Here is a 14,398-nt window from a genome sequence, read left to right as displayed (position 1 = left end):
GGAGAATTCTCGAGTGGGCAGATTCTAAACAAGGTCCTGGGGACCTGTGTGGTGGCAAAGGGCAGGATGCCCAGCAGATGAGGAACATGTTTGGGAAGGGCACGTTTCTCAGCAGTCTTTTATGTCAAGAAAAGAGGAATGTTAAATTGGATACTGTAAATGAGGTGGATCAGCCAGCATGCTTGAAAAGCTTCAATTTCTCAACGGCGTTTTTACTTCGTAGAAAGTTCCTCTGGCATTACTAACACCAGCATATTCAGGTGGATTAAAACCCATGAAACCATGGGTTGCTGGGAGTTCTTTCTTCCCGCAAAACATATCCATATGGGCCAACAGGTCATCAATAAAATGACGGTCATTGCCTTTGTGATGAGCCCTCACTTTGCCTTCATGCATTTGTCACCTGCTATTATTATTATTTATTATTATTATTATTATTATTAGTATTAGTATTAGTATTAGTATTATTATGTCCTCCACTAGAGTGGAAACTCCAAAAGGGAAGAGAACACCTGTTTTGTTCACCACTATATATCCCGCACCTAGAACAGTACATAGCCATATGAGATGCTCAATACACATTGATGGAATTAATGAATGAATGAGTGAGACCCCGTCAGAGGTTCCAAGTCTTGAAAGCTTAATGTATAAAATTGTATCAGTGAAGCAATAGAGCCAAGTAAGAGGCATTACTCTTTTAGCTTGTTTACAAATACATTTAGATTGTTTCCAATTTAAAATAATTTGAATTAGAGCTGTTTATATACCAGTTGCTCCTCTGACCAAACACTCTTGATGGGCAATGAGAAAAAAACAAACCCATCCAATTCTGCCACTGAAGGATGTGTCCTTCCTCTTCCCAAGTGCTAGTAGAGACATCATTCTCTCCCTCTTTACCTCTGATTAAACCCTCAGGTGTACTTTTACCCTTTTCAATCAAGATCTTTCTTGGCCTATCATTTACGTCTCACTCTCACCAGGAACTTCTTTTTCTGGTACTTTCCACTTAACGTAAGTGCTGTCATTGTAAGAGGGGAGGAGAAATGGTCCCTCTTCCCATTGCTGGAGCTCGTGGAACATATGTTGTTCCTAACTTTTCATTTTGAATCAGAACTTGTTTTTCTAAAGAAAAAGGTGCTGAAGTCTTAGAAAAGCTTTAGTAGCATACTCTAGTGATATTATGGGTTAACAGACTTTTATATCTGCTTTTATGATATATCATTGCTCCTCTGGAAAATTGTTATACGGTAAAAAAAAAACAAAATCAAAACCCACAAGCTTTCCAGGCAACACATTTATTGTAAAGGCTGATGGTGCATAGAGGTCCCTGCCTTGGCTCTGTTGCTCCTATAATATATCCTAAACCTAGACCCTGGGATGACACAATTTCACAATAAAGCCATTGGCAGGACTCAACTTTGAGTGAGTCCTGTCACACAAGGCCAACTTCAGGGCCTCATGACATACAATCAGAACTGCTTTAGGAAGGTCAAATACTCCCCGTTCTGACAAATCCGTATATTGATTTTTAGTTTAGCATGGTAAATTAGGGCTAAATCCAATATTTTCTTCAAAACACGGTTTCTGCAATCCAATACACATAAATATTGTGTAGTAGTCTTCTGTTGATGTTTAGTACTTAACACCCAAACTCCCTTTTATTTGGGAAAGCCTCCATTTGAGGTTCGGAAAAATGAGCTCTGCTTACATCCACAATTCTTGGACCTGGAAGTGTGGTGGATCATGGAATTTCTGATTCACAGAGGGGGCGCCTGTCCCCAAAAGTAAATGAAGTGTTGCTCTCAAGTTTGTTTATCTTCACTTAACAATTATCTTTTGACTTGATAAAGGATTGATATGTATTCATTGTTAAAACCAGTACTTTTCTCACAAATGCACTATATATTAATATTTCAGGTATAACTATCATTTGATGCAATATTACTGTGAACACTGAATGGAATTTCATTGGTATGGTTTGACCATTTCAGTTGATTTTCTACTTTTTTACAGTTTTAATGATTTTCCAGACCAAAGACAGACCAACTGTGGCTCAGACTACATAGTAAGTTCCTAAAGACACCATCCCTGAAGAGCCTACAAAATTATCGGGGAGCAATAGCCATGAAAAAAATGTGCAAACATTATCACAAATAACGGACTGCGAATAAAATGCTGAGACCTTTCCATTTCTTCAGTTGTCTCTTTTACGTAAAAGCAAGTGGCCTAACTTTATGTGCCTCGATTTCTTCAACAGAAATGAAAAGTTTGCATTAGATGATCAACAAGACCGTTTAAGCCTGACTATTCCACAACTATGGAATGATACCTCCTACTTTAAATTTGCTAAGAGTAATGAATTTTAATACTTGCCCCCCCTAAAAACATAAATTGGGGAGTTAAATCTGATTATCTAAAAAGAACTATGATGCTGTCAAATGGCATTTTGAGTCTCTTCCTTTGGATTACCAATAGAACTGAAACTAGACAATATACTAAGAATTAAATCTGTCTACTGAAAACAGTCAGAAAAAAAGTGTTATTTAATTAAAGACAATCAGATGTTTGGACAGATGATGAAGTTGTCTAGATTATTATTACACAGTCCAAATGTGTCCGACATTAGGACATTTACTGTTATAAGGCAAATGGCCTCGCTTGTTGGAAGAAAATTTCCAGTGATCAATGCCAACTCCTGCCGCTTAGAATTCTTTAGTTTTGCCTTCTCTGTCTTCTGTATGGCAGTGTAGTCAAATCTTAACTACCATGAGTTCATAAACAAACAACACAGATTATCCTAAGTAAAGACAAAGAAAAAAGTAAAATATCATTTATATTGGTATTCAGAATGTTTTTAAAAGAGCTTCCAACATGTGTATGATTTCTACTTTAGGAATTCAACATTTATCAAACAAACACATGAAGCCAACACGGTAATGACAAGACTCAGGGGAAGCATGGATGCGCTCCAGCTTTCCCATCATCACCATCTGTTCAACTCTGGGCATCTCACTCTGTCCTTGGAAATGAGAATACCAACCATTTCGCAGACTGTGATGCCAACCAGCTCCCTGACAAGTGCTACATCCCTCATCCCGGCCAAAGTTGGCTGTCTAGTGACTAGAGTAGGGTGAGAATAATTAAATACTTCTATTTCAAAGGCCATTAACCAAAGTTCTTCTGTGTTACTATTCTATGTGAAATAAGTACCTTCAACTTTCTGCTAATTCTAATTTATCCATGCTTCAAGCTTCAATTCAAGTCTCTTCTTTCCCAGTCACTCGAGCCCGTATTATTTGACAGCAATAATTGCTTGCTCTGCCCTTCAAAAATTATATGACTTTGGTCAAGTTATTTAACTCCCCGAGTCCTTCTAGGAAGCGGAAACAAGGTGACCTCTGAAGTTCCTTTCAGTCACTAAAAGTCAGCAAGTCTGTGTTCCTCACTGCTTTGGTGTTGCATCAATTGAAAATCACCGGTAGATTATGATAGCTGGAGTCTGATTATATCAGTGTCGAAACTCATAGGTTAAGCAAGTTTCTATAAAACTGAACACATCATGAAGGACATCATGAAGACTTCCAGTTTCTGCTCTCTTTAGCCCTGCAAGGGAAGAGGAGCTTTCTACATGCCCCTTCTATTTCTAAGACATTGGACCTATTTAGGTATATGCCCTTTCCCCAGAGTTTCTTATGAAGGTAGATAAACAAAAAGGGTTCCATGTCTCAAAATGGCATTTGCTCTATCACAGATGACAGAGCTCTATCAAGAAATGTCCAAGCTAACTATGCATGGATATTGGCAACCACCGGCCCATGACGCTGACCCAAAGGAGCAGGTCAAGCCTGGCTTCAGCAGAGACTTCAGTCTCAGAACCAGTAGGAAAAGGGAGATTTTTCCCAGCTCAACAAATAGTCAGGGGATACACGATGCTCTTCGGAATCAAAAGAAAAAGAAAACACTGCAGAATATAATTTATTCTTCAAGGATTTTTCATTTTAAAATAGTAGCTAACAGCTACTGGGCATTTATGGTATTGCAAGAGCTGTGGAGTATATGGAGAACTTCACTTCATGTTCATTAAAACTCTAGGGGGTAGGAACTGTTATCGTTTCCGTTCTCCAGACGAGAAAGCTGATGCTAAGGAGGTTACGCAGTTGCTCAGTCAAAAAGCTTGTCAGAGTGCAAGATCCTTTTGAAAACAATTCAAGATCTTACACATTTTAAGATAAACACAATTTAAGAATATGATTGTTTTAAAGGGATGTTTTTTAATATGTTTCCAGGAAATAGTCTACATCTATTATAGCCTTGAAAGTGAGAAAGCAAGTGCTGACATTTTCCTCAGGAAAAAAACATTCTTTAACAATTTTCAAAAGAGCAGTAAAATCGCCAAAGCGTGAGTACTCACCTCTGGGAAAATCAGTTTGCAAATGCTCTCTGCCAAAGTGTGGAGATAGACACGGGTCCGACTGGTCTTCCTTTGGGGAAGACTTCCTTGTGCATTCTTCTCAGAAACATCCTGACAGATGGGCAGAGTGGCTTGGCAGCTGTCTGAGCTTCCTGCTGCTTCCTCTGCTTGCTCTTTAGGAACCTGCCCTGGTGCCAGTAAGGAGAAAGGACAGTCCCCTGTGATCTTGAGATCCTTCAGCTTCGTACAGAACATGGCGTTGGTGGCCTCACCTTGCTGTGGATCTCCTCCTGGGGAACAGTTTTTCTTACGTGGGACTGACAAACAGAAGCCACTGTCAGATCAAGGGCACTGGTGACTAGGGTGTCTGTGAACAGTAGAAAGTCAGAACAGAAAGAGGAGTGACTTTGTACACTTAGGAAAACAGAAAAAGCCAGGTGTGAAGAAGGAAAGACTATACAGTCATATTGCATTTTCAAATTAAAAAAAAAATCTGGTGGAAATGTCAATTATAAAATGGATGAAATATTTGATAAAGATCTTTAATATGTGTGTATTTTAGTATACTAGTAAAATACTTCCTTTTAATATTGTAATACTCTTCAAATGAATATAAATATAATAAGGACTTTTTTTTCTCCAAAGTGTCCTTATTAGCACAAACTACTGATGGCCATTTTTATAGCCCACGTGGTCTGGTTTAATTCCACATGAATAGAACACTATGGTTTTAAGACAGAAGCCAAGTGTAAATCTATGTTTTATTATTGCTAATTCTACTACATTCTCATTATGCTCTCATTTCTGATAAATCAGAATAGCATAAACCATTATAAATATAGATATAGATATAGATATAGATATAGATATAGATATAGATATAGATAGATATATAGATATAATCTCGTGTTTCCCCGAAAATAAGACCGGGTCTTATATTAATTTTTGTTCCAAAAATGCATTAGGGCTTATGTTCAGGGGATGTCATCCTGAAAACTCATGCGAGGATTTATTTTCTGGTTAGGTCTTATTTTCGGGGAAACACAGTATATATATGCTTCAATATATTCCAGATCTGGAATACTGACTTGTAGATGAAAAAAATTAATTGAAATAGTTACCATAAAAGATACTAGTCTCTATAAATAGTCAAATAACTTTAAAATATCATTACAATGAAAAAAGTAATATTATTTCAAAGAACTCCTGATACCTAAAAACATGCCATTGGATTTGCAAGAGTCTCTGAATTCAAATCTAGATAACACTGGAGTAAACCAAGAAGGCCTCTCTTCCCAGAGGCCCATTGAAATCATACACAAGGCCATTCCCCTTGTACTTTTGTATTTGTTGATGTTGTGATTGTGAATCCTCACATAATTCACAACCCATTTATCATTGGTTTTTTGTCACTGGAACTGTCTAGTTGTGAGTCCAGCTGATGAGCAATGCTAATGGTCTTAATTAACTGGGTTCACCAACTATTTCCATTCTTGAAGAACCAAAAATACAAAAAAGAGTGGAAAATAACCCATGTTTACTTGTCCCCTATTATGTGCCTGGCACAGTTCTGAGAACCCTGTATTTACATTTAAGCCTTATAGGAATCCTTTTATCCTTATAGCAACCATATGACACAGGTATTATTATCCCCAATGAGCCATGAGCTTAAAAGTTTAGGTCATTTTCTTTCATTTGAAATGCTAGAAAGTGACAGAACTAGAGTTTAAATGTAGGTCCATCTGACTCCAGAGTCAATGTGTTTTCATTTAACCCAAACTTACGTTACCAAATTACACTGGTTTCTAAAATAATCAGGTTTAATTTGTAAACTAGGATTAGTTTAACATAAAGACATGGCTTAGAAGATTACATTAAAAAACAAACAAGAACATAATTCTTTTGCTCATTGGCTGGTGGCATTTGAATCATTCAGAATAAAAAGCCTTATACTTCCGCCTTTACAATTAGAGTTCAATTCTTTCTTTTTTTCCCTATGTGCCTCAATGCTCTTAATATGTATAAGCAACAGCTTGTATAATTGTCACACATAAGTTATCTAATAAGTTTAGAATGATGGACAATTCATTTTCTGAAATGAGACAAATAAGAAAGCTAAATTCAACATCTGACAATCCTTGGGGTGTCATGGGCTATTAAGTATGGGTGCCAAAAGAAGCTACCAGTACTCTCCCTTACTTCAAGTCATACCCCAAATCTGTGACCAAATGTAATTTATGTAATTTATGAATCTTCAAGAAGGTACAAGGAAGATCCTACATATTCATGAGCAGAAAACATATTCTGTCAGAATAGAATAAGGAGTTGCCTATCTCAGCAGGCTACTGAGTGACCCAAAGGTAATTTGGGGATGAGTGGAATGGTTACTTGGATTCTGAAAGACCTGAAAATGTAATGCTCTCAACCACATTTCTTTTAAGATTCAATTCCACAAATATTTGTTTCTCAGGCCTTAATGTATCTCAGCATAATTCTATTATTATTTACTAACTCCTGTCCTCATGTATGGTTTAGATCAGTGGTCAGCAAACCATTCATAAAGGACCAGAAAATAGAAATCTTCAGCTTTGTAGGTCTCTATCAAAGATTCAACACTGCCATGGCAGCATGAAAGCAGCTATAGCTGATGTGCAAAGAATTGGGCATGGATGTGTTCCAATAAAACTTTATTTGCAGAAACAGGCTGTAGATTTGGCCCACAGCTGTAGTTTTCTGACCCCTGATTATAAAAAGCTGAGAAAGTTAAATGAAGCATTTTAATCCAAATATAATTGTGACTATAAGGCGAGTTATTTCCTCATCTCCTCTACCTATCCACCCCTAAAATACAGTGGATCCAGTTTTGTACATGAAAGTAAGTAAAGAGAGTGTAGTAGATAATATTAAATAATCACTTATGTATAAAAATTATATTATTACTTTGTGTCATTTTTTTAAGAAAAAGAACCGTATTAACTGAATCCCATGATTTCAGCTATACCAAACTATAACTACAACAATTACAAGAACAAATTAGAAGAACAGTTGGAATTTTTTGAGGGTACTCCAAATAAAAGGGAAGGCAATAAACAACAGTATTCTGATTATAGGTTAAATCTAATGAAGGTGTAGAACTGCTTCCAAAAGTAAGGTATATATTAGAATTTTAGTACTGGATTTAGGAGTTTGATATAATGTAGTTTGTGATAAAGTCTTCCATTAGCTTAATCTTCTCATTAGCAATGAATTCCAACCCTTGTCCCTAAACCCAAGATTTTTATTCTCATCTTCCTATTCAATCTCACTATGGCAGGATACAACTGAGCAGTCAACCTTCCTTGAAATTCTCCTGTATTGCACAGTATTGTAATTTCCAGAAAATATATCCAGCGCTGTTTTTTATGAAACTAAAAACACAACAGGAAGCAAGTTGTGCTCACTTCAAGATCAGTTAAGTGTTTAGTCTCATTAAATCACAAATGTATAAAAAAACTAATTAGCATTCTTTATCTGTTCAATTGCTGAAATTACACTATGAAACATATGCACGCAGTGCTAGTACCTTGGAAACCTCTTTTGTCTTGTGTTTGCCTTCCAGGAATAAAGAAAAGCTCCATCAACTCAACCAGTGATTTTTTTTTTACATGTAACATTAGCAGTAACCTCACAAATAGCTTGATTGCTTGCTAAATTCAGTGCATACTGTGTTTCCCTGAAAATAAGATCTGGTCGGACAATCAGCTCTAATGCGTTTTTTTGGAGCAAAAATTAATAGAAGACCCGGTATAATAAAATATAATAAATATAATATAATATAATATAATATAATATAATATATAACGGGTCTTATATAAGTATAACATATATACAACATAATATAATATAATGTAATGTAACATAATACAATATAATATAATACCAGGCCTTATATTAATTTTTGCTCCAAAAGATGCATTAGAGCTGATTGTATGGCCAGGTCTTATTTTCAGGGAAACACGGTAGCTGGTTGTAGAAATGACAGTAACATGGTAAAGGAAATGCAAATTAATTAAAGTAATAAATTTGGTGACAAAGCCTTGGGAAGCAGTGGGCTGTATGTTCTCAGAAACTCGGAGAAATATTTGCCATTCCCAAAGTTGATGATTAAACAGCCTCCAAATATACAGAATGCTCTCTCCTTCTTACTAGTAAGTGATTAACTGCTATGGTGAGAATAAGGACCCTGTTAGTGACCTTGTATTAATAACCAGGAGGCTTTATTGTTCGGGTAAAGGAAAGCGCCATCATTTAGGAGCCAATTAAGCACAAAAACTGTATTTTCTACATGTAAAAAGACCCGAGGAAAACACTCCACAGGTGCTCTCTGACACAAGAAGACACTTTTACAGCAGCAGGCATTAAAGAGCAGATTTTAAATTAGAAATGGGTGTGGGCTATGAACTAAGTCTCCATAATCAAAGCAAATACCTATATCTGTGTCCAACATCAGACCGAGCACCTAGCAGTGCCCAAATCTGGGTTAAAGAGATGTAAGTGTTAAGATGAAATTTCAAAGTCTAGATTTTTAAGAGTAGCTGAAAGGAGGAAAGAACTTCAAAACAAACTGCCTTAGTAAGGATAAAGTTTGCATACTTCAGTACAAACTGCCACAGCCATTTTTATAAACAAGTGTCAAGAAAACAGCTTAATTTTCAGGTAGACTGAAAATCTAGAAAGTGTTCATTCCTCCCAAATTGAAAAAAATATTAAATAAAATCCCATGAATCAAGAATTTTAAAATGTGTTTCTTTTCACTTTGCGGTACGAAATATTTATAGACTTTTCCCCTGTGATATATCAGGAAGGGAGGACAAAGTAGTAGGAAAACCGGTGAGGGTGTCCAAGTCTCTCCAGTACTAAGTTAAGAAAAAGGCAAGCAGATGAAGGTCAGACTCTTCAGACCTTTCCTCCTCCCTGGCTTTCCCGTGATCTCTGCTGCCCTTTATAGTCACACTCTGGTAAGATCAGGCCTTCTGTGCTATGTCCACTTCCTTAAACAATATTTATTCCTAAATCTCCAACTCTCTGGCTTTTGCTTCCACTATGTTACTGAAAACCTTCCCTGAGAAACTAAGCAGTGAGCTTCTAAAAGTTAAACCCCAAGAAACTTTTGGCTCTTAATAGGCTTCAATTCTCCATGCCATTGACATTTTCTTTTCCATAATATCCACTCCCATAGATTCTTTGATATACTGGATTGCCTTCTACTTCAGTCATGTATCCATTCATTCTGTTCAACATATATTTATGGATGGCTACAATGTGTCAGGCATTCTTCTAGATGCAGTGACAGAGCAGTGAGTAAAGAACATCCCCTGCTCTCAGGGAGTTTCCAATCCAGCTGGGAAACTATTTCTGACCCATCAGTCCAAGTGTGACATGTGCTACAAAAATGGGAGGCACATAGTGCTCTAGCAGTGCAAATCAAGCATCCATACCCAGTCCCAGGAGCAAGAGATATCTGAGCTGAACTGTGGCCCTGAGCCAGGTAAAGAGAGTTGAAGAGAGAACAGCATGCTCGGAGGTCAAGACAGACCTGGTCATGTTCTAGGAACTGAAGTAATTCCAGCCTGGGCAGAGCATGTAGTCAAGGAGAGAAAGGTGGTGGTGGTGGTAAGAGATGCGACAGGCTGAGGTCAGGATTTGGAGGGCTCCGTAAACCATGTTGAACAAATTAAAACTCTATTCTGAGGTCAACCAACTGAACGATTAAGGAGTAAGAAAATGAATAGATTAGATTGCATTTTTAAAAGATTATTTGGAATGCAGAATGAGAAATGCATCAGAGTTGGACAGATTGTTGGTCTTGGTTGAACTAAGAGTGACCCTGAGAATGAAAAAGTAGATCAATTCCAGACGTAGTTCAGAGAGAGGATCCACAGGCCTTGGCTACTGACTACATGGGGACTGAAGAAAAGGGAGAACACATTTCTCTGGCTTTGCTTCTCAATACCACAGCCAAAGAAAGACTCTAGGGTCCATGGGGAACAATCAAAATGGTCCATAATGTAGTTCCCATGACTCTGGTTATTTAGTCCTGAGCAAGTCCAGATCTGAGGTTTTCAATATTACATAACACCTTGTAGGAGTTGTTGTGCTCCAACTCTCCTGTTAAAATCTCCTTTTGGAAACCAATGTCTCTGTTTTCAATAGCCGAGACATGGGAAAGCTGACTCCAATTTATATTACAGAATAGAGCATTCACCTTCCCAGCAGATGGCATTTGCATGCAAGTATACGGTATTTCCATCTATCTTCAGGAAGAGTAGAGGGAGCTTATCTTAATTTTTGGTAACTACAGAGCCCATGCTGGTAACTCTTCCAAAACAAAGAGGTCAACTCAAAAGGTGATGGCAACCTCACCTCTAGGGACCCAGGAACCCCCACCCATGGCAACTGCCTTACTAAAGCTACAGTACCAGACACAAATTATGTTTAATAAACTATATTAATTCTTTATTAAAAATAAGGAAAGTGTGATCCACAATCTTTTTCACTGGAGTTAGGGGGCAATTCTGTGACATCTTTGAAGTAATAGTAAGGTTTAGTATACTCTAGAGCAGGGAGACTTTACGAATTAGCATTTTGTGATTCTCAGTCTCAGTTTTTATATCAAAATGTTTACAGAATGTTTTATAACTAATTAAAGAGCAAAACCTTTGGAAATATAAATCCTAAATATTTATGTTTTTAAAGCTCTCTAGTGTAATAATCACTGAAATTTGAATAGAGATAGTTAGCAGTTCTTCAAATTAAACATCATTACCATTTATGATAGATCATGCCGGTTACAAAGAAATCAGATAAATGTTTCAATATTTTGTTCCTGAAATATATCAAACAATTTCCTGCAGCTGTTTCTATAATTCCCATCATAGTTATATTGCTAAAATAGTTCCTTACAGAGACTTAATTATTTAAAAATATATTTACTGAAAATACAATTATTATGAATGGAGTTAAGGGAGAAATGTAATTCCTGTTTACACTATAAACAGTGTTTTTATGTATTTTCAGATAAATACTGTGTATTTCTGAAATGTGAATCAGCTCATAGGCAATTATAAGTAGGGAAATAATGTACTATAAAGTAGCAGTCATGCTAGATTCTCACCCACCCCATGTCCTTCCCCTTAGCTCAGTTTGACCACATGCCCTGTTTTTAGAAGTACTTATTGCAGTTTTCCTTCATTTTTACGTTGTCTCCACAACTCAACAGGCTCGACCCCTTTTTATAGCCCCTTCCCCTCCAGCTACTTTCACTTTTTTCCCTTAAGCTAGGCCTATAGTTACTGTAGTACAGTGTCCGTTAGAATTCAACCTGTCTTTTTAATATGTTTTTAAGGATTGTTACTGCTTTTGTTAGTGCTCATAAGTGTTGATTGGTTTCACGCTAACACATTTTCTTCCCATAAGTTCCTTTCTTTCAGCACATAGTTTTGCAGTATACAAAGATTTTCAGGAACGTATATATCATGTTATGTCAGAAATGCTTGTACGTTCAACAATATTTGATTCAAATTTGCAAGTAATGTGAAAAGGCTACTTAACTACCAGGGAAAATCACCCAATCAGGTCACATTCTCTAAGACTAGAGATTTCATCATGATTTCGAAAATATAATCTGATGAAACTTTTAAAATGAAAACAATTCCATGATGATTAAACAATTGGGCTGATTGATAACTTTCATGTAAGTGACATAATGAAACTGGTGACTAATGACATTATAATTTCCATTTTCTCTTCTTTTTAATTTTGACCCATCAGGAAATTCTGGAGGCACATCTTCCGGACTTCATATTATACATACATACATATATACTTTTTTTTCCCTCTTTGGCAATAATGATTTTTAAAGTATCATTCATTCATTCATGTAGATATATAGAGAGATTAGTTCCCATAAATCTAGGTGCCAACACACGCGGTTGTGCCCTAAGGTAGTGGAGTTCGCATAGCAGTAAAGAACTCAGACTCTAAGGCCAGATGGGTCTGTGTTTGCTTCTGGCCTCTACCATTTACCAGTTCCGTGACTTTAGTCAAGTTCTTCACCTAACGTCACCTCAACTTTCTCTATCTGGAAAATAGGGATATCAATAGCAATTATCTCATAAATGTGCGGTTAAGAGTAAACATCAATAAATGAAAAGCACTTAGGAAAACACCTGGCACGCAGTACATGATGAATAAATGCTAACTACCACAACATTGGACAGTAGAGAAGTTTCTTAACTTCATTGAGCTTCCGTTACCTCATCTGCAAAATGGTAAAAAGGTGATGAAACAGAGATACATGAAGAATTAGAGAAAATACAGGCAAAGTTATTCTACAAGAGAATAATGCTAACAGAAGTCACTAAATAAATAATTGACAAATGTGTTCCATCTTCTCAAGAAGATCCAGAAATGTTTTATACCTATGACACTTTTTCTTATCACTTTTCAAAGCCAGAGGAACTCTGCTATATAGCAGGTGCTTGGTGCCATACAAATAGAGAAAACATTCTCCACTTGAAGAACATTAATGCAAGAAAATAATATCTGTGTCAATAATTAGGGTTCCTTTTATTGAATTACAAGAATTTACAGCACAGCCCAGAGGAGTAAGATTCTATTTTGGTTTTATCTTATGTAATTCCATTAGCTAGTAAGTTGCATGCCAACTTTCGTTAACAAAATATTAGAATAAAAATTGAAGGAGTATGCTATATTTTAAATCTTTTTCTACTCATTAAACGAAACCTGCTATATAAATCAAGCAAGCCTTATGTCATTAGAGTATATACTGTATTTTGTTGTGTATAATGTGAACCCACATTTTTGGCCTATACTTTCAGGGGAAAAAATCTTTCGTTTTAATTTTTTAATTCAAATTTTTATTTGTTTATATTTAGGTACTTGTTTTTTGTATCATAAAGGAATTTTAGCAATTATTTTATAACATATTATGGTACAAGAAATTTTATGTAACAAATAATTACAAAACACAAGAACAGATACAAGGTACGAGCAATATCATGTACCAGTAACAAATTTACCTTGTCAATGTTTACTTATTTTGTGAAAAGATTTAGGTGATGGGCAGAGAAAGGTGAGCTACTAACTGGAGTGTTAATTTTAGTATGTTTGTGGAATCAAGGCAAGTCACCCAGAGTCTAATTAGGAGATGTAGGAGTTTCTGACAAGAGTGAATGGGAATTCTGGGAATGACTGTCATACCTGTAGAGCATTTGAATTAACATTTGAACAATGAGGAGGTATCAAGGTGGCCATCCTTTATGGGAAGGAAGTGATTATGAGCACGTAATTCACGCTATGACAGAATATAGTCAAATTACCTGAGCTGTCGTATTTGGAACAAAGATTCTGGAAGGAGACACAATAGTGACCCTCATGATTCTTCTACTCCATCCTTTGGAACTTTTCCCAAGATCCTTGAGACAAATGACAACAAACCAATTGAACCATGAAAACTTAAGACTTGTAAGCTCTTCTGGAGATAGAAACTTACTCAATCTAATCAAGAACAAATTAATCAAGAAATGTAGGCCTGGTCACACAGAAAACAACTGAGATAAAACCAAAGAGAATAGGAGCACAGGTTAGCAGTGGTTGAGGCATAGGCAGTGGAGGAGATGCCTACACTGGGCCAGGACTGAAAGGGTCAGACAAAGCTAAACCACTACTGAGAAGAACACTGGACACTCACGACCCTTGAAAGTAGGGGTTGACAACAAATGGCTTGTGAGCCAAATCTAGCCAGTTGCCTGTTTTTTATCAGCTCTTGAGTCAAGAATCATCTTGATATTATTAAATGGTTGAATAAAAGTCAAAAGAAGACTATTTCAAGATATAGGAACATAGATGAAATACAAATTTCAGTGTCCCATAACTAAAATTTCATTGGAACATAGTCAAACTGACATTATAAGCAAAATATATTTG

At 36.4% G+C, this 14,398-nt stretch overlaps 1 protein-coding gene across 7 annotated transcripts in view; it reads right to left on the bottom strand.

The window, feature by feature from the left end:
• The window catches only part of GUCY1A1 (guanylate cyclase 1 soluble subunit alpha 1), a 51,631-nt gene that overhangs the window by 20,959 nt on the left and 16,274 nt on the right, over positions 1–14,398 (bottom strand). For 6 of the 7 annotated variants that reach the window (XM_033135088.1, XM_033135086.1, XM_033135085.1 and 3 more), the window contains one exon: positions 4,412–4,778. In XM_033135088.1, the coding sequence (XP_032990979.1) occupies positions 4,412–4,666 (255 nt within the window). In that variant the 5' untranslated portion in view covers positions 4,667–4,778. Of the gene's footprint in view, positions 1–4,411; positions 4,779–13,791; positions 13,888–14,398 lie in introns of all 7 variants that reach the window. The other variant, XM_033135089.1, reaches the window with a different exon arrangement.

This window comes from Rhinolophus ferrumequinum, chromosome 18, assembly GCF_004115265.2.
Source record: "Rhinolophus ferrumequinum isolate MPI-CBG mRhiFer1 chromosome 18, mRhiFer1_v1.p, whole genome shotgun sequence".
NCBI classification, from domain to species: Eukaryota; Metazoa; Chordata; class Mammalia; order Chiroptera; family Rhinolophidae; genus Rhinolophus; species Rhinolophus ferrumequinum.
This window is presented reverse-complemented; position numbering and strand designations above follow the sequence as displayed.